A 22,037-nucleotide genomic window follows, 5' to 3' on the forward strand; every position below is an offset into this window, starting at 1 on the left:
CTTTTCTTTTCTTTGAAGGGAACTTCTGGGTACAGGACTACTGTCTAGTTTTTTGTGTTCTGTTACTGTTCTTGCCAATATACATATATCTTTTAATAAAGGGTTGTTATTTCTTCTATTTTTTCCACACTTTCTCAATTAAAGCCCCTTAATTTTGAATTTACAATTGCTGAGAGAGAGGAATTTGGTCTGTCTCATAACCCATCCTCTTTAGCAAACATTCCAGTCTCTTCAAACTGACACATTGTCCTAATGAACCACCTAAGGTTCAGCTGTTGGGAAAGGTCCTTTTTGAGCCAGCTTCAACACCAAGGACGAAAGGGGCAAGTGAGAGTAAAATGCAGTTTCCTGCACTTGGGATGGTTTGCTAAGAAGGACTATAGAGTAGAATCAGTAGCACCTGCCATTAAAAAAAAGAAAGAGAATGCAAATGCCATGGAACATGTGTAAGAAGTATCCAGCGTAACCCTCATATTTAAAGGTCACTTTAAATTACCACAAATGTATTTGGTATAGTTCTGCTGTGCTTTCAGTAGACAGCCACATCAGAAGAGTAACTCACTTTTGCTGGTTGCCTCAGGGACTATTGAAGTTGGGCTTAGCTGTGCTAACATCTTAAGAGCTTTTCAACCATTTGTAGCACACAACACTATTTTAGTCATTTGTGTTTATTCTGTGCTGTTTACATGAAGTTTCCCTCAGCTGAGACTTGTGGTTAAGCTGGATACTATTTCAGACTATGCCAGTTCATAATAAGACTCTAAAATGACCTGGCCAAGAGAATTATGGGGAAACTTGGTTCACAAAAGAGTTTTTGAACCAATTGTGTTGAAATAGTTCAAGAATTTGCAATTTCTGCTGTAAAAATCTAGTGACACATCCCTTTGTATCCCTTAAGACTTTTTTGAGACATTCAAGCCTTCTGATATAGCAACATAACTGGACATGGACCATTACCTTGCAATTAGCTACAGAAGAACAAAACACAAAGTTGTAATTCCTACAGTGGTTTGTAAGTAGAACTGCTGGCAGTCCAACAAAATAGGTCCTTTTGTATTATGGAATTAGAAATGTAACGGGTTAAAGAATATATTGCTCATTTTCATAAAAACTAGTACGAGAGAATTCTGTAGCCACAATTTCTGTAAAGCAAATAATACTGCACCAGAAGGGGAAAGAAAAAGGATGTTTCTATGACACAAAGTCATGTGTGTTACTGGCTTGCTGTGACATTTCTGGCCACTCTAGGCAGTCATATGCAGGTTTCAGGCTTCATGGAACATACTCTATGATTATCCCCACCACCACACAAACTGTGTTTTCAAGTTTAGTTTTCAGACTTGAACTGACCCTTGGGCTATGATCAGCCACCGATCAGCCATGCTTACTCAGAGAGCATCCATGTCCAGAGGAGTAACATAGTGGAATCAGATTTCTATATTATAAAATAAGTGAAAAAAGGGAAAATAAAAAGGTTTAAATGTAACATCACTCTCATATAGAGATCTGCTGTCATCTGCCAAAACTAAGACAGGAACAATTTCCTCTGGATACCACAGAATGTTCTTCACTGTGACTTGAAAACAACTGTCCCCTTGTCTGACAGATTCTTCCCAACAAAATTACTTGATGTCGTTTGTTGTTCTTCATTCCTGAACTTGGCTCTTCTTGTCTTCTTGTCCAAATAAGTTTTGCAGATGGAAGAGACCAAACAGGAGATAAAATCATGCAAGCTAACAGACCTGTCATTGTCTTTTGACAACTCTTGTGTATCTGCAGAGGATTTAAAGTCTTGTGGTATTTTGCTTCTATGCTTACTTCCTCTTATGGAAGTTCCAATTATCTGCTATATCCACAGAGTAAACAGTGAACTCAACATACAATAGTCAAATTGTTACACAGCACCAGCAAATCGTAACAGATGGTGTCGTGGGTATTACATACTAGAAATGATATTTATGAAGTCACAGCCAGAAACTTTAGATTTCTAGTGTTTTGTAGGAATATTTAGAGACCATAACATCTGCTTATTATTTACAGTGACCATACTACAGAAATTTACATGTGTGAAATGTTCATATTTTGACAGCAAGAAGAACCCTGAAAAATCCACTTGAGGAAAATGACAGAACATTCAGCAAAAAATAATTCAGCAAAAAATAATTCAATGCCACTTAAGCATATATATTCTAAGAACTGTGTGTATGAACAATATCTCCCAGTTAACCTAATAAGCAGCAAAATATATTTTAAAAATATTATGAGCACTAGAGATATACAGTTCATGAACTGTATATCTCTATAAAATCTTCATGGTATTATGAATTAAGAAGATAAAAAGCCAACAAAACAAAGCCCTGATTAGTCAAGCAAAATGAATGACAGATAAATAATCAAACCACATAACTTAGCAAGAGTTGGACTTTTTAAAAACAAGCAGCTTTCTTTTGGTAATTTTCTGTGGTGTCGCTAACAGCAGAGAGGAAGTAGTGTTTAAATGATAATAGCTTCTCTTTTTTCACTGTATAAGCATTAATTGTACTACGAGATGAACTGAAGTCTGCATTTCAAGTAGAGATTTAAACTATATTTAAACTATATTCAACCACAAGCTGTACTTTGAATGCCAAATAACATTTTCTACAAGTTTCAAAGTAAATAGACCAATTAAATTAGAAGTTAAAAGTATCATGTTGGAAACTAAAACGAGAACTTCAGGTTCCAGAGGCAGACTTTTTGACCTCCTGCTGATCTTGGAATAGCAGAGTCATTCAAATCTCCCATACAGTTAACTCTAACAGAAATCCTGTGTATTTCAATATGTATTTTTAACTCTACGCATAATAGCCATGACTGAATACATCATGCCTTCCTTCTTCATTAGCAGAAGCCTTAATTCTTATCAGTGTTGTTCTAGATAGGTACAAACAAATTAGTCTGTAAAAATTAGCTTACTTTAACCCAAATGCAAATTAAAAAACCTACATCAATCATAGGGGTTTTGCACAGTGTCACTACCGGATTGAAGGATCCTAAAAGTATATTTTCACACTTGGGCATCTCCTATAAATACATTATTATTCTGTTAAATTTGATCTCATCTCTGAACTTCTGGATTTACAATGCTCAGTCTGGAGATAATTGAAAATACCTTGTTATACAATTTGCTCCAAAAGCATGACAAGTACTCCCAGCTATAACACAATTCAAATGTGCTCTAATGTGGTTTATACCAATATAGGGTAAAAAAAAAATCAATCACTAAGTAGTATAGGGAACCATTCTAGGCACACAGCATGTTTGGATATCTTTTTCACCCCCACAGACTGAACAGCAACAGATTGTCTAGCTTTCTTTATCACAACGATTTTGGAGTAAAGGTTTTGAGATCCAACAAAAGAGGTAGTGGGCACCCAGTCTCCATTGACACTTGTGGGGTTCAGCAACTTTGAGAACCAATGTCCAAGTGTTCTTTTTAACACAAATAGCAAAATTCCTATTATGTTGTGTAAGATTGAGTGACAAAACAACAGCTTGAAAACTCTTACTGAAGCATAAAAGTTACAGATGCAGTAATAATGGTTTAGCAAATCTGCTAAAATCATGTGACAGGTTACTTGAGGATAGTCTGGCTGCTGACTGAGACTTCTGAGACTTTTCCATTCTAAATTCTGCTGAACTCCCCTAGCTAGTGATTTGGTCTTATAAATATTTAGGAGCACCTGCTTTGCTTTTTAGGATAGATGAAATCTGGCATCTCCCTTTACTCCTCACAGTTTCAAGTGCTAACTGATCCTTTTGGAAGCTGGGCACTGAGCAATAAACTCCATTTCTGCAACTACCCAGGAACATCATTAGACTGCTCTTGGTGACTGCCCATTTGCAACACAGGAACTAATATGTCCCCAAATGATCCATGTGCACCCACCTTACACTGCATGGAGTAGCCCAGTAGCTGCAGCCCCTGATGTAGCCCTCCCACTGAGAGCCTGGCCTGGAGTATTTTGGAGACAGCATTCTCTGTGCATAGGCCCAGGGGTGCAATGTGAGAACATGATGATACAAGCCCTGCAGTGCTACATTATGGACATGGGTGGTGAACTCTGCTTACTCTGAGCAGAGTAATTCTGGAAAATGTGGTCAGTCAAGCTCCCCAACAGTACACACAGGTACAGCATGTGCCTGGCTTTAGGCTCTTCCTCTGGCATTCCAGATGAGATAGTGTAACAATGCACTCCAAGGCTAATAAAGAGTGGACACTCAAGATCTAACATTCAGCATGAACCAGGACTATACGAGTGCAACCCACACATCTGCAAGAACGAGTTATATATATACCACTTGCAAAGTACTGTTTAAAAAGTTTCTTCTTTTGTGGATGAAAGCATGTGGAAGTGGTTTCATTTTACGGGCAAGCACACAAATTGAGGCAAAGCCATACAAGGAGCAGCTGAGGTCACTTGGCTTGTTCAGCCTGGAGAAGAGGAGACTGAGGGGAGACCTCACTGCAGTCTACAACTTCATCATGAGGGGAAGCAGAGGGGTGGGCACCAATCTTTTCTCTCTGGTGACCAATGATAGGACCTGAGAGAACAGCATGAAGCTGTGTCAGGGGAATTAGGCCAGATATCAGGAAAAGGTTTTTCACCCAGAGGGTGGTCAGGCACTGGAACAGGCTCCCCAGGGATGTGGTCACAGCATCAAGCCTGACAGAGTGCAAGAAGCATTTGGACAATGCTCTCAGGCACATGGTGTGATTGTTGGGGTTGTCCTGTGCATAGCCAGGAGCTGGAATTAATGATCCCTGTGGATCCCTTCCAACTCAGGATATTCTGATTCTATGATTCCTTATTCCTAAACATATATTCTTTGGAGATTTACATATTAGCTCTACTCTTATCATAGGCTAGTGAATGCCACATTTTCCTGATAATCTTCCTAAAATACTGACAAGAAACCTCTTGAAGAAGGGCCTGATTCTAAAGAGGATGCTCTTCACACATATTGCCTTGAGTAGTTTATGTACTTAAAATTATATTAATTTAGGCCTCAAGAAAGAAAATATAATAAAAACAAATTTATGAATATCGATAAGCAGAAGTACATCAAATGTAGCTGATGTATAGCACCATCTCAAAAAACAGTTTAACCAAATTAGTTGTAATCAAGTTCACCTAAATGCTCACAGTTCATAATTGTTAGTGTTATTTTAAAAAATATATACTTTTACTTAGGAAAAAAACCCCGCTTTGTATCTTATTCTTCAATAGACACTGAACTAAATTCAATACAGAAACAAAGAAACATTGCTATTTTACAGGTCACAGAGCAATTTAAAGTAACTTGCTTGAAGTTGCTCAACCATATCAATGACATAGCAAGAAACCAAACTCAAAACTCAAAACTCATTGCATTTTCAATTTCAGAATTTTTTAAAGGATAGTTTTAAAAATTTAGACATTTTTATCTTGCCATATGAGTACATGGAACCTCAAATGTGTGGCATCACCTCGACATCAAAGAGGTTGCAGGGTAATTCTTTGGTTTTATGCAAACTCAAAAAGGCATATAAAGAAACATTTAAACAGAAACACTGTCAATGCTGTCAAAATGAAGCTCTGGGAAATAAACAGAAAGCTATCATTTGTATGGACTATTCAAAAGCTCATCAGAGAGTTGGATACACAGATTCTAACTGTACATGCTACTGAATAAGCAGAATCAAAAGCATCAGTAACTGCAAATCTGCAAAAGCTGAAGTAATGTCTGAATAACCACCCTTCCAAATATCCTCATGTTGTCCTTACCAGATTAATCAGTCTTCTCATTGCATGTTCATGTGAGCAAATGCATTCACAGGGATCAAATCCACCTTCTGCCATGGTTCTCTGGATAAACTTGAACTTGTCTGTGAACACCTAAGAAGAAAAAAACGACAATGAACTCTTTTTCAACTGACCTTATTTTCCAGAGACTCACACATCAAGTTTCAGTTCATGTAATGCCAGGATGAAAAAGCAAAACAAAGCAGGGTAATCCTATTATTCCTTTGGCAGTCTGAATGAAGAAGTCTGGTATGTGCAGTTACATTTTGATGTTGCTGAAAGCGCTGTCTCACACAGGCTTCCTTAGAGAGCCAAATAAATATTTTGCAAGACTTTGTGTGTCTCCCCTGGGTCTTCCCACATACCACAATGAAATACATCCAAACAAACAAGAAACACAACGATTAAATTTTTGTCTCTCATCTGCATAGTGGGACTCTTAAGTGTATATATACAATTTGAAAGGCCAAGGGAACTTGTACTCTTAAACCCTAATAAACTGCTGGCATTCTCCATCTAGATCAACGTACAGGAAAGTAATTTAAAACCCACTAAGTTCTTTGGTAAAGGAAACAAGGAAACAATCATCCTTGTATAATGAAGGCAAGCAGCAGTGGTGCAAAAGTGAATGTACTTGGAAACATGCTAAAAATGGAGCTACGCACACTAATTTTAGATCAAAAAACTAGGTCAATCACTTAGCAATACTGAATGGTCAAAGAAGCTGTAATGGACATGGTGGGAAATCAATTCTAGGTTATCCACCTGCTGAAACCACTCACACCAGAAATGTCAAGCATGTACAAATATATCTTTACTACATGTCAATAACTTCTCGTTGACTTAATTGAGGACCAAAATGTGTAGTAGACTACAAGGCATTTCTACCCTTGTGGTCAAATCAGGGATTGATTCCTCTAAAATAAGGACTCTTGGAGTATATTATAGTTATACAAAACCATACTTTCAAAATATTTCTGTTAACTTGGCATCAGTTGCTACTGCTGCATGAACTGGGGCCCTACTGTGACATAATTGGCAAGCTTAACAAATGCAGCAACACAGAGCAGATACAACATCTCAACTTCCAAAAACAAGTAGTTTATGAAGGTACCAGCCATTTGACAAGGGTGTGCTGAATCAACAGATGTGCTCTGCAGTCATTGCCTACAAAAATTACAGTCTTGATCACACATAAGCATTTTAATGTCACTAGAAGAAAGATGTCTGTAAGATATCTTCATTCAACAGAATGTATCACCATAATAGTTCTTCCCTCTTGGGGGAAGAAAGAGAGAGAAAAAAGCAAATGCATTTCAGAAGTCCTTCCCCTGCCATTGCCTGCCCCTCTTCTGAATAACCCTCTGCCATGGTGGAGAGAGTCAGATAGTAAAAGAAGGTAAGACATATCTGTATCTTCATTATGGAGTTTGAACATCAGTGCCCTTAACTGGCTAGGGTCTCCATTTTTTAAAAACAAAACTGAAAAAGGAAAAATAAAATTGAAGGGATGGAGGAAACACTTTTTGCCCAGATGCTAAGAAAGCAAAATCTGGCAACGTAGTGAGAAAATGAGAAATTACTTGATTATATAGCGTACAAGTAGCCTTGAACAGAAAAACAGGCCTGTGTATTGAGAAGTTCTTCAGTGAAGAGGTGATCAAGAATCAATAACTGGAAGCTGTAACCAACCAGATTCAAAAGAGAAGCGAGGCATACATTTTTACCATTACAGTAACTGATCAGTGCAACAAACTTCCCAAGGAGAAATGGATTTCTCATCACTCAATGTATTCAGATGTGCTTCAGTAAAATACAGGTTATTGAGTACAGGAGTACCCAAGTTCAGGTATGTTCTCCAATATAGGGGAGATCACAGCAGATGATCTAATGACTCTTTTGAAATTATCTCAGAACCACTAGAACCACATGACAGCAATAGAAAAAAAGCTTTAACTACACAAGCTCCCAGGATGATACACCATGCCAAGTAGAATAGCCTTTCTAAAACCAGCTTAGCGCAAGGAACAGATAAAAGCACTGATTGCTAAACAGTGCAAAATGGTTTCTCTGGATATAATGCTGACATCCAAGAGATGGTATTTGAACAAGTGAGGTTGAGAAACAATATTTAATTGTAACTTGAAAGAATTTAAGGGTCAGTAACACATCATGTGCAATGTGACAGCAACTAACAGACGAATGCTTATATTACAGAAGACTACAAGAAAACCAAGCATCGGATAAGAGTCATAACCAATGAAACCAGACTAACATTCTTTACAGAGTCTACAACTGAAAAAGATTAATTTTTCCTATTTATTGTCTAATCTGTCATATAATATCATAAATTTAAGCAGAGGTGTGCTAGAAGGAACTTACCCCAAGGTACTGGGTTATACATGACCAGTTACCTTAATGAGCTAATTAAAGCAGGACACGTATCACCAAGGAAAATCCAACCATTCAACAAAAGATCTCACAGGCTATCCCACCTTCACATAGGTGGAATAACCCTTTATCTTTCCGTCCTCCAAGCCTATAACAAAAACTCTTCCATTGGCAAAGGACCGAAGATTGACCATGTAATTTGGGAACAGCACTAGGTTTTTCCCTGATAAAGATGCTAAAATTGGGTTATTTTATTATGCTTAAAATCCAGGTAGCTAATTCCCCATTATGCGATTATTTTTTTCATGGAACTGGAGGAAATGGAGATTTTACATGTGACTGACCAGTTATAAAGAAGAGAGAAACACTCTAATACTATATAATTTTGACTTGTAAAATTACACTCTCATGTGTAAGCCATTCTTGGCTTAACTGTACTATTCATAACACACTTTCAATGCATAAAGTACTAAATATCAACTAAGCTCTATAAACAGATCTTAAAGTTTATTAATGTTTTGTGACTCTGTCTAAGAATAAGAGACCAGTATTTTTATACATTATGAAGCAGGATTTCTTGGCTCCACTGTGTGCTCTTAGGCAGTCTGTTTGTATCAAAATCCTGTTCCAGAATTGCAATGTGCTTCCTGCCTGCCTCCCAGTACTTGCAATTGTCTGATCTCACGTCAGCGACTAACTTGTTCTGCCCAGCTCTGACCTCTTTGCTGTGAGTCACACGAGCTCTCCACCTTTTGCAAATACACTTGTTCTACATACAATCTATCACAGAAAATGGGAAGATGTGCTCTGTTCTTTTCCTCATGACCTGGATAAAGAAAGAAAATGCTTGTAGTTGTCTTTTACTTGTCTTTTTTCCGTATGTTTTTCTGTTTATTGTCACCTTGTTTTCCTTCGAATTTATAGAGTAACTGCTAAGACCACAGCAATTGGTAAGATTAGGATATCAAATACCTGCAAGCCCTCTGGCTGAGAGTTACTTTTATTCTACTTAAAATTACCATATGATTTGGCCATATTACTGCTAGCACAGGGTTTACAAACAGCTGGAAGTCACAGTTGGTAAATATGCCAAAGCTTTCTCTGGTAACTGAGGTAACTCTGGTAGCTGAGAAGGTATATATTATGGTCTCTAGACTAAGTAAACTGATAGAGAGTATAATAAAGGAGAGAACTAGTAAACATGGACAAATGTGATGTACCATCAAAGAGTCAATATGACCTTTCCAGTCTAAAGAGGCCTAGAGAGACAATCATAAACAGTACTACTGAAATTAAAATACTGTGGTTGGAGTTAGAATTACAGTAATTCAGGAGTAAAGTGGAGGATGGTATCTGATGATTTAAGACAGAAATAAAAGCCCACCTTTTGACTTGAAATTGTAGGCAATGAAGCCATATTGAAAATATTTCTAGTCTGTCATGATTTAAAAACCAGCATTCTCAGTTCTAGTAACTATTGTAAATTGTTTCTTCTTTTATTACCTTCCCTGCTCCCAGCCCTAAAGGTGTGTTATATATTATACACCCTACTATCAGAAACAGAATCTTTATGGCTACACTCTGGTTGGGGGTTTTTTGTACCTGGTGACTGTTCTGTATTTTAAATTATTGCAACGACTATACATTATTTCCCAATATGCTCCTGAGTAAATAGCAGGCAGCTGGTGAGCTCTGGGAGACAGAAATTACACTCCACCTCACTCCACTCTAATAATTACAAAACCAAATTCCTTTCCATCATGAAGGCAAACAAGAATTTTTGCCAATCTTCCATATGCTTGATGCTCTCCAGCGTAACTTGAATATGATGGATGCTGATTAGCAAGATCGTCAGAGTCTACATATTGGTGATCTCTACTTCTTGCTATAAAAGACTGTAGAAGTATTTATCATTCTGGTATTCAAAGAAATGCTCACTCTATATGATACATAAATCAGAGTTACTACAGATTTGTCATGAACTAAACCGGGCATCTTAAGCATCAAAGCATTAAGCTCATTAACCCTTTTCTTTCCTGGATCCAGACACTTTTAAAATGTAGACTATCATCACACAATAAATACAATGGCTGAAGAATTCCTCTGCTAAGAACTACTTTTGCTGTGTTACTATTTTCTTGAAGACTGAAGGTAAGAAATCCTTGGGAGCAAAATACCTCACAGTAGAGCAGGCAAGTAACAGAATATTGCCACTACTTTAAAGAGAAATAAAACCCTATTCAATTCCTCAGTGCTGTTTTTAAGCCAACTGCAATAACTCAGAGCACAATTGGCAAATACCTCTAAGAAGCTATCAAGTTAATTTTACTTCTGAATTCATTTTGGGAGAAGTGTGTCAGAACAAGTGAAAATACGTATAAAATTTAAAATAAAAATATATAAAGAAAGCAAATTACTTCTTATGCCTCTGCAGGCATTCTGAAAAATTACAAAGGGCTAAAAGAATAAAAGTCATACACAAAAGTCACAAACGACTCACTGCCCAAAACACATAATGTTCTATTTTATTTTACTGTCAGAGGCAGAAACCCTCTCTCCTATACTCTTCCATCATCTACTAAAGGATCCAGGTTTCCTTAAAAAGAATTTGTTCTCTTGCCTTTTTACCTGCATCTAAGCCATCTTAGCATCTATATTTTCTTGCAGTACCTGACCCTTTTTGCAATTATTCTACTCACAGCACGCTCCAAGTTTGGTTCTTCTGTATAATCTTACCCATCTCCAAATGACCTCCAAGTATGCTCTTCTAGAATCTAAAACAACCTGCACATTGGCCTCATATAGCACAACATAACAGCCTTGCAATCCTGCAGATCAGGTCTTGTCCCAAAGAAACTACCAGGCACTGGGACTGTGTGACTATAGTACCCATTGACCCAGGGGGTGAAAATTTGCTTCAGTTAAAACAAGAGACTAAGATGAGCTCTTCATAAAGCTCCTGGTCACTGCTTTTATAGGACTCTATTCTCCTCCTTGGTCCCTCTGTCCCCCTGGATACCACCAGCTCTCCAGGGGCAACTGGCACCTCTGCTGACTGGGTAATTCAAAATGCCTTTGGGTACAAGTGGTTATTCCAAAATCTGTTTCTAATCCTGCCTCTTCTAGTAACAGGGCTCACTAAACTCTAGTCATACAAAGTCCAATTCAACATCAACTAGGTGTACAGTAAAATAATAGATAAAGGTATCCTCAGCAGGGAAATATTGTTTACTAGTGACCAACCAACCAAGAGGAGCCAAAATATTCAAAACCAGTGAAATCCAAACAAACTCAGAAATTTTTGTATTTGTTATATAATGCATTTCCCTGTTAATTTCCATCTTCTATAATATTTGTACTTCATGCACACCCACCATACCACAGCATCCTGAGTGTTTTGTTAGTCTTTTGATGAACTACCTACATCCAACTCACTAACCTATTATTTAACTTCCCATTATTTCAGTTGTACAGCTGAACTTTGTGAGTAAGACAGCACAGGGAATTTTATCCACTCATGTCTGCATCATGTGTCTCTTCAGACTGGATTAGAGAGTAGAGGGGAAAAATAACATGCATGGATTTGGGGTTTTTCTCTTAACAAAACAAACCAGATGTATGTGTATGTAGGACTGGTTGATTTTACCTGCAAATAGCTTTGTGAAATTTCTAGTTTTTTCAATTACTACTACCAGAAATGCAGCACATTTCCTATCACCAGAGTAATATAAAAGAGGAACAACACAGAAATGGTAACAGAGCCATTAAAAAAGAAAAGGTAGGGAATAACTAAACACAGGATAAAACTACAGAGCGGTGAAAGAAAACAAAAGCATTAGTATTTGAATAGGGAAGAAACATCACAGAAGGAAATACAGGAATATAGAGAAAAATAAAAAGAAAAATAAGCAGTACTTTAAATAAATGGTATTTTGTCTGAACTCAACAGATGCATGATTTTAAGGCAATAGAATCCACATTAAAGACATAGATACCACACTTAATCAAAATTAAGCCAGAAGCCAAGGGCCCCAAGACATAAGTAACCAGTAGAGGTAGTCTGTATTTTTTTGTCCAACGGTTTTTAATTATCCATGTTATAAAACTAGCGAAAATGAGCTTGAAATTTTCTAAGAACACTTCCTTTACAAAGCAACTTCCTCTGTTCAAACAAGGCTAAAAATAGCTTTTGTAAAAAAGAAGAATCTTGTATACAAATTGATACTAATTAAAACATTCCAAGGATCTGTTCTCCTCTATTACTGTAATTTAGATAGTTCAAGTAAATATTGCCTTTAGTCTGAAACACTGCAACATTATACTTGGTTTTTTTATAATGTTAATTTTTAATCCCTTTTATTAACAATGCAAGAGAGGCTCCCCCATCATCTCTTTCACGCTTACACTTGCATCCTACTTTTACTGGAACAAATACTAGCACTCCCATTGGCTTCAGTGCACCAGGATCCAGTAGCTCTGCATGGCCACAGATCTCTAGAGGACTACTGATAATCTTTTTCTACCAGGCCTCCTCCTGGACATAAAATTGAGTTTTCAGGACAAAAAACCCCCAACTGGCTGACTGGGCAGCAAAAGCAAAACAGCAGGCTATAAATGGTCCTGCCAGGAGGAGCGCTGCCACAGTAAAGTGTGGCTCCAATTACAGCTTTCTTCAGCTATTTGTCCCAGCTCAGATCATTCATTTAGCTTTTCTAGGGAAAAGAGCTGCAATGATTTTGATGGCCAATACCAAAGTGGGTTCCTAGACATTAGCGACATTTTCAGGGTATAAAGCAATCATCTCCACTCTCCTGATTTTGTATTTGAAAGCATCAGCATGTCTCCCTGGACTTCCAGCTGTAGCCTAATGAGTTGGCAAGTGTATTTTTGCACTACAACTTTTCTCAGGATAATTAACAAGATCTAAGATGAACTTTTCAATGCAGATTAAGCTAAGCCAGTTCCTTTCCTCATGGAAAAGTCAGTGCTTAACCATGCACAGGGACGGCTGCAACTGGTGGTGCTCTTATTGATTTCAACAGACATCAAGTTGACACCAGTCAAATAGGAGCCTGAGACACCAATAGGAGCTCCACAAGAGAACTGCTTACCCAGCCACACTCTGCTCAAGGCACACTAGTGGGTAACTTTGCTATCATCTGACAAATCACTTGGTAAGTAAACGACGAATTAATTTTCCAATGTCATCCATCTGGTGGTTCTTACAAATCCTAATATAACACAAAACAACTCCTTAAAAATAGGAGGAAAGCCAAAGAAACTAAGAAATGCTGAGCCAACCACTGAAGGATACTACTGTGACATGCTTTTGAGTAGGGACAGACTAAGAACTGAGAAGTGCTAAGGATCTTCCTGATATTTTTTTTCTGGTGGTCTCACAAGATTGTTGGAGCACTGGTACAACCCTTGTCCCCACAGCACAACTCTACTACTGTGTGACCACCACAACATTGTGAGCATTGCTGGACATTTTCACCCTTAAGTGGTCATTTGGAGTTGCTCAGAGTGGGTAAGGAAATTCTTCTGGTGACTCTGCCAACAGCACTAGCACCTAGAGCAGTGAAGAAGGAACCACAGCACAAAAACTTATAATTATGGTCAAAGCCCTTTCACAGCCAAGCATCACAACCCTTCTTGTAGTGAAGTGCATGAAACAGTTCACACACTTTAAAGAGTGGCAGGATCTAATGAGAACCTGGCAGCAAACTTACTATTTTTGGTCTGGGCTAACCAAGGTTACAGGTATGCTGAGGTGCATCTGTTCAACACAGAATGGTATATCAGGGAAATGCAGAAGACGATGCAGAAGCTTCTTTCAGCTTAGTTAAATCCTGTCAGTGACAAGTACAACTCTCAGAGGATGAGAACCCACACATTAAAACCCTTCACTGTTCCAATGCTGTTTCCCACCTTCCCTTTCATGGCCCACTATGCCCATGACCCCAGTATGTGAGGATAAAGAGAGATTTCAGGCTCCAAAGGCAGTAAGGCCAATATCAGTGACCAAAACTGAATTCCCCAAGGGAGCTAATAAGACTCATCAAGATTAAAAAAAGCTATTTATTTATTCCCATGCAGGTGGCTTAACATTTCTTCTGGGCAAAACACTTAGAAAGGAGCTAATTATGCACATCCAGTCATGGACCAAAAAAGCAGTCCAGCTATTTTAGAATTCATTTACTGATATTTCATATAGAATGTTATTATCAAACTCCAGCTGTCAGCTTTGGTCATCCTTTTGTTAAAATGATGACATTTTCCTGGAAGAAAACTCTCAGAATATTAAAGCTAATTAAGAGAAGATGTCAATGACACAGAACATCGTCCAAAAATAATACCCTCTTTCTGCTAAATAAATGCTTCAGCTTCATTTTAACATTTATTTCTAGTGTAGGAGACCGTGACAATGGTCTAGGACAACAAAGTTATTCCTATTGCGCTGAGTGACCAATGGCTATTTAATAATTTTATTTCACATAGGTTAGTGCAAAAGGGTGAGCTGTCCTCTGTAAAATTACTAAAACGTTGTATTTCAACCAGTGTACAGAGCAAACTGGGAGCCCTCTCCTGCGGTCATCAGTAAGGCAAGAACTCTCACTGACCTTCATGGGATCTTCTAGTAGTAAGTAGAAAAGCCAGCTCCTAGGCAAATTTGCTTACTCTCCTGCTTTTGGTTACAGATTGCTGCTAGAGATGCTTGTTGGCATTACTCTTCCCATTCCCAAACAATTGCCCATCTCCTAAATTCAGCACCCGTGCAGCTGTATGAGCGATGCACTGCTGCTGGAAGCAACACACTCTGAGTCTGAAATCCCTGCTGAGAGCACCTCTGCACCAGTCCCGAGAGCACGCCCACGCTGTGCCACGCCAACCAGAGCCAAAGGCTTTTGTTGCAGTGCTTTGGTAGGCCTGATTCTGAACAAATGGCTACACACGGAAGAGGAGCAGGCCTTCCAGGGAGCAGACTGACTTTTGCAGGGAAACTAGAATAAAGAGTACTCCTTGCAGATGGAAAACAGAAGAGGTTCGCATCTCACGCCAGTCTCACCATGGGAATAGAACAGAGAACCCAACTTTGCTGTAGGTTATCCCACCCTAGAAATATTTTGCACTTAACTCTTGGGCTTCATAATACAAAACTTATAATTTACTTTAAAAGACTAAGTATAAAGAAAAGTATGCTCCTGTAACAAGCTTTATAAGCTATCTATAGAACAGTTCTGCTCTTGTTCCAAGATTTATGAATCAAGATATGTTCAAATGCATAAAAGCAACCTGAGAGCCCAAAGAGGAACCAACTTTAAGGGTCACCCAGCGAGGCTTGGGATTCAAACCCATGAGCAAATTACCAATAACAAATCCACTGCACCCCAGCACAGCTGAGCTGTGACAACAGTCCCCACACATGCCCTTAGCCCATGGGAACTGTGAGCAAACGTGACTTTGCTCAGCCTGTAAGAGAAAAAGGTTATGCTGAGACACTTCAGAGCTGCCCTGAGCTAATGCTGAGCACCCAGAGAGCTACCACAGTTCAGGTGGCCTGCAATAACTCCTTATTTTGAACTATTTTTTTTTGAGGGTCAATCATTCAGGAATTTTTAGACATTTCATCTTTGCAAAACTAAACACTAAAAAAAACCCAAACTCTTATTCAATCCTTTACAAAAAATGTACAGTTTCAAAACAAATAAAAATAAAACCTTTTCCACTTTTCCACCATATTGAGCTAGCAAGTGCAGCCCTAAACCATGAGCTATGAAGTTTTTTGTTACTAGTTTAGTAAGAGTACAATTGTTTACACTATTAAATACCTTACTAAATCCTTAAAACTGCAAAAATACACTATTCCTTAATGTTACTTCAATCACATACAAACACAAAATTATCCTGAAATTCTTTGGAATATTTTCATTATTTTTTTCTCCAGGGATGACATATGTTTCTAATAACTTGCCACCGAGCAAACAGATTTAGCAGGGTAGCAGCATGCTGAGAAAGATAGCAGGATTTTCAATTTTCAGATGAAAGCAGCTCTATTCCCTGGCAGCCCCACTCCTAACCCCTTTAGGCCAGATCAAATTTTATCTGAAGCTAGCGGGTGCCTGTCTTCAAGTTCAATGGAAGTTGAATCAGTTTTTCTACATACCTGCAGTAAACAATTTGAAGCTTATCAATTAGAATATTTTTAATCAGTACTTATACCAGAGGGAATCTGTAGCAATTAACAGGATTTCTGGACTTGGTTATTTACATATGTTTAGCTAAAAGACGACCCAGTTTTTACCAGAGAATAACATCCATCTAATTTAGCAGACTCACAGACTAGTTTAGATTCTCAAAAGGAAAGTGCTATGCAAATTATACAACTCTCCCCTGCACCTACTAGCAACGGATTTTTAAATCCATTACACTAATTTGCACAAGGAAAATCTACAGTACTGTTTCACAAGATCACGATTTGTTTGCCACACATCTCACTTTCAGCTCTACAGTTTTACCACAGAAAATAAGGTATTTTTCATCTTTACACGCTTTTGCTCTAGGTACTAACTTGAAGATGAAGCATCTGACAATCTCCATGGCTCAAAAAAGTCTATGTCTAAGATTATTTCTACATTTCACAGAGCAATCTAATAAAAGGCTTACCTAGTATTTTCAAATAGGTGTGCTTAATCACAGGTGCCATCTGATCAATGTCACCTAGATATGAGGATGAGGAACCCCTAACAACATTTGCACAGGAGTTCTTGTTAAGCTAAGGCCACTCACACCAGGAAGCTTTCTGTCATGCTTGATTTAGTTCAACTGTTTGAAGAGCTAACTCACAACTTTCCTTTATATCTTCATGTAATTTCATTCAGACAGCTGGGTTTTTTTCCCTAAATAACTTTTATATGCATCAAAACAGACATAAACTATTTTATCAAGTTCTCTAAAAACATTGCCTTGCTAAAAATAAAGATTTTATGATTAACTAACAGAAAACATATGAACATTCATATGTGAATATATGAACAGAAAAGACCAAAACTCTAATACTAGAGGTCTGTATTTGACAAAGATTCAACAAATAGAGCACTGCAGGTGCTTATGTCACGTAAATGGTTGGTGCTACATTTGGTTTATTTTCTGATAAATATCTTGTCTTTCCTAGGAGAGCTCAGTCCTTTGGATCTGACATTTGTCTAGCAGCCTTATAAAGTACAAATGAAACTATATTTAGCTCCAGAAAGACATGTTTTTAATGCATACAAAGCTGCAGTAGAATCAGAACTAATCTTAATGAGGAAAACTTTTATCAAGTGTAATTCTATCTGTTCCCACCCAAATGGGACTAATTTGTTCCATTATCTGTAAAAATACCAGTTAGACACTTTGACTAAAGCTTCTGAAGCATATCTGTTCAATTAATAACCATGCAAATGTACAACCACTCAATCATGCCAAGCATCTTCAAATCTTTCATGAAAAGCCATATCAATCTTCACTAAGGGACCTCTTTCTTGCCCCAGTCTCAGCAAATATTGTGGAATAGGTGATGGGATGGAAAGAGGAAGATAGGACCATATTTCTCCACTTTACTGATAGCAAAAGCATGTTTTGTCAGCAGAAGTAAGATTAGCACAGCTAACACACACTGATCCTTCTCATATCCCTGACTGTATTCCTTCATAATTAGGAGCTAAGAAGTTTTTCTTCAAATGAGGCTCCTTGGGAACTGGGGAAGATAGCTATTGATGACTCAAGGCATATAAGCTGAAGGAGCTCTTCTGGGAAAATAATTCCTTTTTCTTTTTACCTGAACAAGGACTGCAAGATTCAGCTATGTGATAAAGCCATAGAAAGTTTTCTTAGCTTCCACTGTACTTACAGAGGGCTTGAGAGCACTTGGATTTTCCAAGACATACTAGCATTTTGCAGAATCAGGTGCCTCATTAACAACTAGATGGATTTGTATGTATTGATACATTGAATCTCTAACCTAAGAAGTTAAAACAGAAAGCTTGTTTACATCAAGTGTTAAGTGTATCAATAGCATGTATGAAATTATATGTAGAGTGTGTAATAGCGTGTATGCAAAGTAGGCTCACAGGCTCTCAGAGTTTCTTCCCAAGCAGAATATGGGCAGATGACATCAATTTTTCTATGTATAAATGCATCTGCCAAAACATTTTTGTATTTGTTGCAATGAGTAATCTGATAAACACTCAAAACATACGGAGTAAGAATCTGAATCTTGGTATGGTCAGGGCACTGTAACCTTCTCCATTCACACGCATTTATGAGAAGAGAGGATCTTGCTACTTTCACTGTACTGGCCCTGTGAAGACTCCTGAGATTGCTAGGTCAAATTCTGGTATGACAAACTTCAGCAGAGACAGAACTTGGTCTTTAGGAATGTACGTCAAGAACCTAAAATACCTATGAGGGAAAATTCTGAAACACAAACATAGTTTTATTACACATCTCTTATGCAAATAACATTCACACACCACTGATTCTGAAGTCAAAATGTATGAAAGTAGGAAATGAGAAGTTAATAAACAAAACAGAAGTCAGTTAGAAACTTTCTCCAAAACCAAATACCAACCTTTTGAAAGCAGTACAATACTTAAAAAATTATTAAAAACATAATGCATTTCGAAATAATTTTTATGTAGACTACTTCTTTAACAATTATTTTATTCTTATTTTCCCCTTAGAACAAAAGAACATGGACTGCAGAATGTTGCCCATGTAACTGGGCCATGCAGTTTGGAATTTAATGGACTTGATTGCGATTTGTGTAAGGTGTTGCAAAATCATCACAATGTGCACAATATAAGGAATTTCATAGAACCTTTTCCATTATATTTATTTCTACAGTCAGCAAAATAATATCCAGCTAGGCTAAAAAAAGATCCACCCAGAGCTACAGAATTGCTACTCAGTTCTAAAGCAGACCCCCTGACTTACAGACCTGGGTGGGTCAGGAATGACCCCCCGCCTGCTAGAGAAGCACATGCAACAATACACTGCAGAATTATCAGTAACACATCCAGTATGACTTTACACTTATTTAGCTCCTCATACAAAAGGAACTTAAATGACTTAAAATACAGAACTCTATCACTCAAGAGTTAGGCAAATATTGTAAATCTTGTCTTTTATGAACAGCAAAAAGAACCAAAGACACTGGAATCGCCCACCTCAGTGGCAGGGGAAGTAACAGTGCTCAGAACTGAACTGACTAATGTCAGTAATGCTAACATTACAGCCACTTTTATTTTGCCAACTGTTTCTCCCATTTCAAACTTTGCTGTCAACAACACAGTCGCTATTTAAAACCAAAGATTAATTTCTTTCATCTCATTAGGTCACAGGAATTGGATGGATCTATCAAGGATTTATTCTCTCTCACTGTATAAAGAAGAAATAAGAAAGTAAAATTGATATCCCCCACTTCTGATTTTTTGAGTCGATGTCTGCTTCTGGAAAGGAACAGCAATGACTAAAGGTGGGTGGCACTCAAATAGCCAGGCATGTAAAGGCTTCTAATACATAACCCACTAATACTCACTAGAGATACAGACCTTCCCCAATTGGCACACTAACAACATTAACATAATATGCTATTAAGACCAAAAGAGTCAGATGTCCTCACCTCTAAAAAGCAGAGATGGTTTTCAACACTTTTCTTCGTGCATAGACATGGATGTTCAGTCAGTATTACCACACAAACAGCCTTCAATCTAAAAGGCAATCCCGAAGACACCTGACCAGAAAAACAAGTGTTCGCCAGGAAACAAGTTTTTGATGTAGATCGTGCACCGCATTCAGCAGAACCAGTGGTTAGCTAAGGCCTCAGAACTGCCATGGAAGGCAGCTGCCGAGCTGCAGGGCAGGACAGCTGGGGAACCCAGCACGGTGACAGCAGCAGAGGAATGACCATATCTTGTCACCTCCAAGGCCAATATACCCCTTCCCCACTGATTCCCTAGGAATCACATCTTGGAGCACACATATGAAGAGTTTCTGGCAGGAATTCTATCTTTAATTAATGGCAGTGTGACACTGTCCTTTCCCCGAGATTATCTTTCACAGGACATTGTTCCATTTCTCCCACTTCAGCTGCACTCTGTTTGAAAAGCGGGGAGCAGTCTGGAAGTACATACCCTGGTCTCAGCATGTCCCTTCCAGCTCCTTTCAAGAGTGAAAACTAAACCCTTTTGGCTCAAAGTATCAGACTGAGACCCTTAAAAAAAAACAACAAAACCCCACAAGAATCGACAGAAGAGTGCCACCTTGCACTAATAACCCCAACAACCAGAACAACCCAAATCAGAACAGCTGTTAAGACGTTTCTCTGGTTCGGGAAAAACGAGAGCTGCCTAGTCCCGAGCGGAGCGGCTTCGGCTCTCCTGGTGTTTACCTTCCCGGGCACCCGGCGAAGCGCCGGCGGCGGGGACGTTTCTGCACTTCAACAGGCTGAAGTTGCCCCGCAGCCCCCACCGGGGGCTCTGCCGCCACTGCCGGCCCGCGCCGCGCCCGGGGGACGGGGGTCGGGCGGGGATGTCCGCGCAAACCCTCGGCCGCCGCCAGCCCGCGCCCTCCCCGCCCGCGCGGCGGCGCCCCCGCTCACCGTGCTCCGGCCGCCGTCAGGGAGGGCTGCGGGGCGGGGGCCGGGCGGGCAGGGGCGGCCCCGCGGCGCGGCCCCGCTGCTCGGGCCGGCTCACACGTCAGCCCTCGCCACGAGACCGGATCTGCCGGATCCCGGCTCCCGGCGGCGCGGGGCCGGGGCGGTGCCGCGCGTTCCCGCCCCCCGCGCCGCCCCTCCGCCGGCACGGGAGCCCGAGCCCCGCTGCGGGCGGCGGCGGCTGCGGCTCGACCGCACGGTGCGGTCGCGGCGGGGCCCGGGGGTGCGCGGCCGCGGGAGCCGGCCAGCCGGGCGGGGGCAATTCCCGGCAGCGCGTCGGCCTTAAAATCAAGCTCCAGTAGCTCGCAGCTGAGAGGACGCGGAGACAGTGCCTGCTCCGGGGCCAGGTGTGCCGGCGGGCCCGCCGCAGCCCCCCACGGCCAGGGCTCCGTGCCCTCGTCACAGACACGGGCACTTCGGCCGCTTGCCCCTAGCCATCCCCACAGAAGTACGAGGGAATCGACAGGGTAGTTTCTCATCTAGAAATCTAAAGCCTGTTAAGGAGCTCATGACTCACGGGCTTCTCAGCAATTAAAGCATCCCCCAAAATATGCATTTAGATGTTGTGGAATGAAATTAAAAAGGAAAATTTCAGATCATGGCTTCTCTGTCAGCCAGTTTTGTTTACCTGTGCCTAGCCAAGGATGGGTGTTATGGAAAGATGGACCACATCCTGTCCTGGGAACAGTGATACCATGCAGTAATGCAGTTGGGATTCTACAGGGAAAAAAATCTTGTCCTCTAATATTTCAAAGGCTGGCTTACCTCCTCCAAGCCAGGAAACAAGGACAATACTACAATTACAGTGAGAAAAGAAGGTTGGATGGAAGTTGTGAGTGCTTTCAAGTTGATAACTCCTTGTGGCGCCAGTGCCACATATGACCCACATATAACTCACACAGTCTCATATGACCCACATATGGGGCAAGCTTGGCTGTTCTCATTACTATTTGCAGTTGTAATGGGACTTTTAAGCCTCCTTTCATGGCTACAGACTTTTTCCTGAAAGTTTTTTGCTAGTCTTTAGTGTCAGGCCTACGTTACTCTGCCAAGTCTCGGGTGCATTGCCAGTTTGGCAGCCTTGCGCATCCAGCCATCCTTGGTGTGCAGATCTACCTCTCTCC

At 39.7% G+C, this 22,037-nt stretch overlaps 1 protein-coding gene across 3 annotated transcripts in view; it reads right to left on the minus strand.

Moving 5' to 3' along the window:
• SMIM14 (small integral membrane protein 14) overlaps positions 1-20,913 on the minus strand; it is a 39,514-nt gene extending 18,601 nt beyond the window's left edge. Inside the window, exons 1-3 of one of the 3 annotated variants that reach the window (XM_018068426.2) lie at positions 20,860-20,908; positions 19,882-19,992; positions 5,808-5,918 (exon numbers count right to left, since the gene is read on the minus strand). In XM_018068426.2, the coding sequence (XP_017923915.1) occupies positions 5,808-5,882 (75 nt within the window). In that variant the 5' untranslated portion in view covers positions 5,883-5,918; positions 19,882-19,992; positions 20,860-20,908. Of the gene's footprint in view, positions 1-5,807; positions 5,919-19,881; positions 19,993-20,649; positions 20,726-20,859 lie in introns of those variants that run through there. The other 2 variants (XM_018068404.2, XM_018068412.2) reach the window with 2 other exon arrangements.
• Positions 20,914-22,037: the final 1,124 nt, after the last annotated feature.

This window comes from Manacus vitellinus, unplaced genomic scaffold, assembly GCF_001715985.3.
Source record: "Manacus vitellinus isolate BGI_N305 unplaced genomic scaffold, ASM171598v3 scaffold_0_pilon, whole genome shotgun sequence".
Taxonomy (NCBI): Eukaryota; Metazoa; Chordata; class Aves; order Passeriformes; family Pipridae; genus Manacus; species Manacus vitellinus.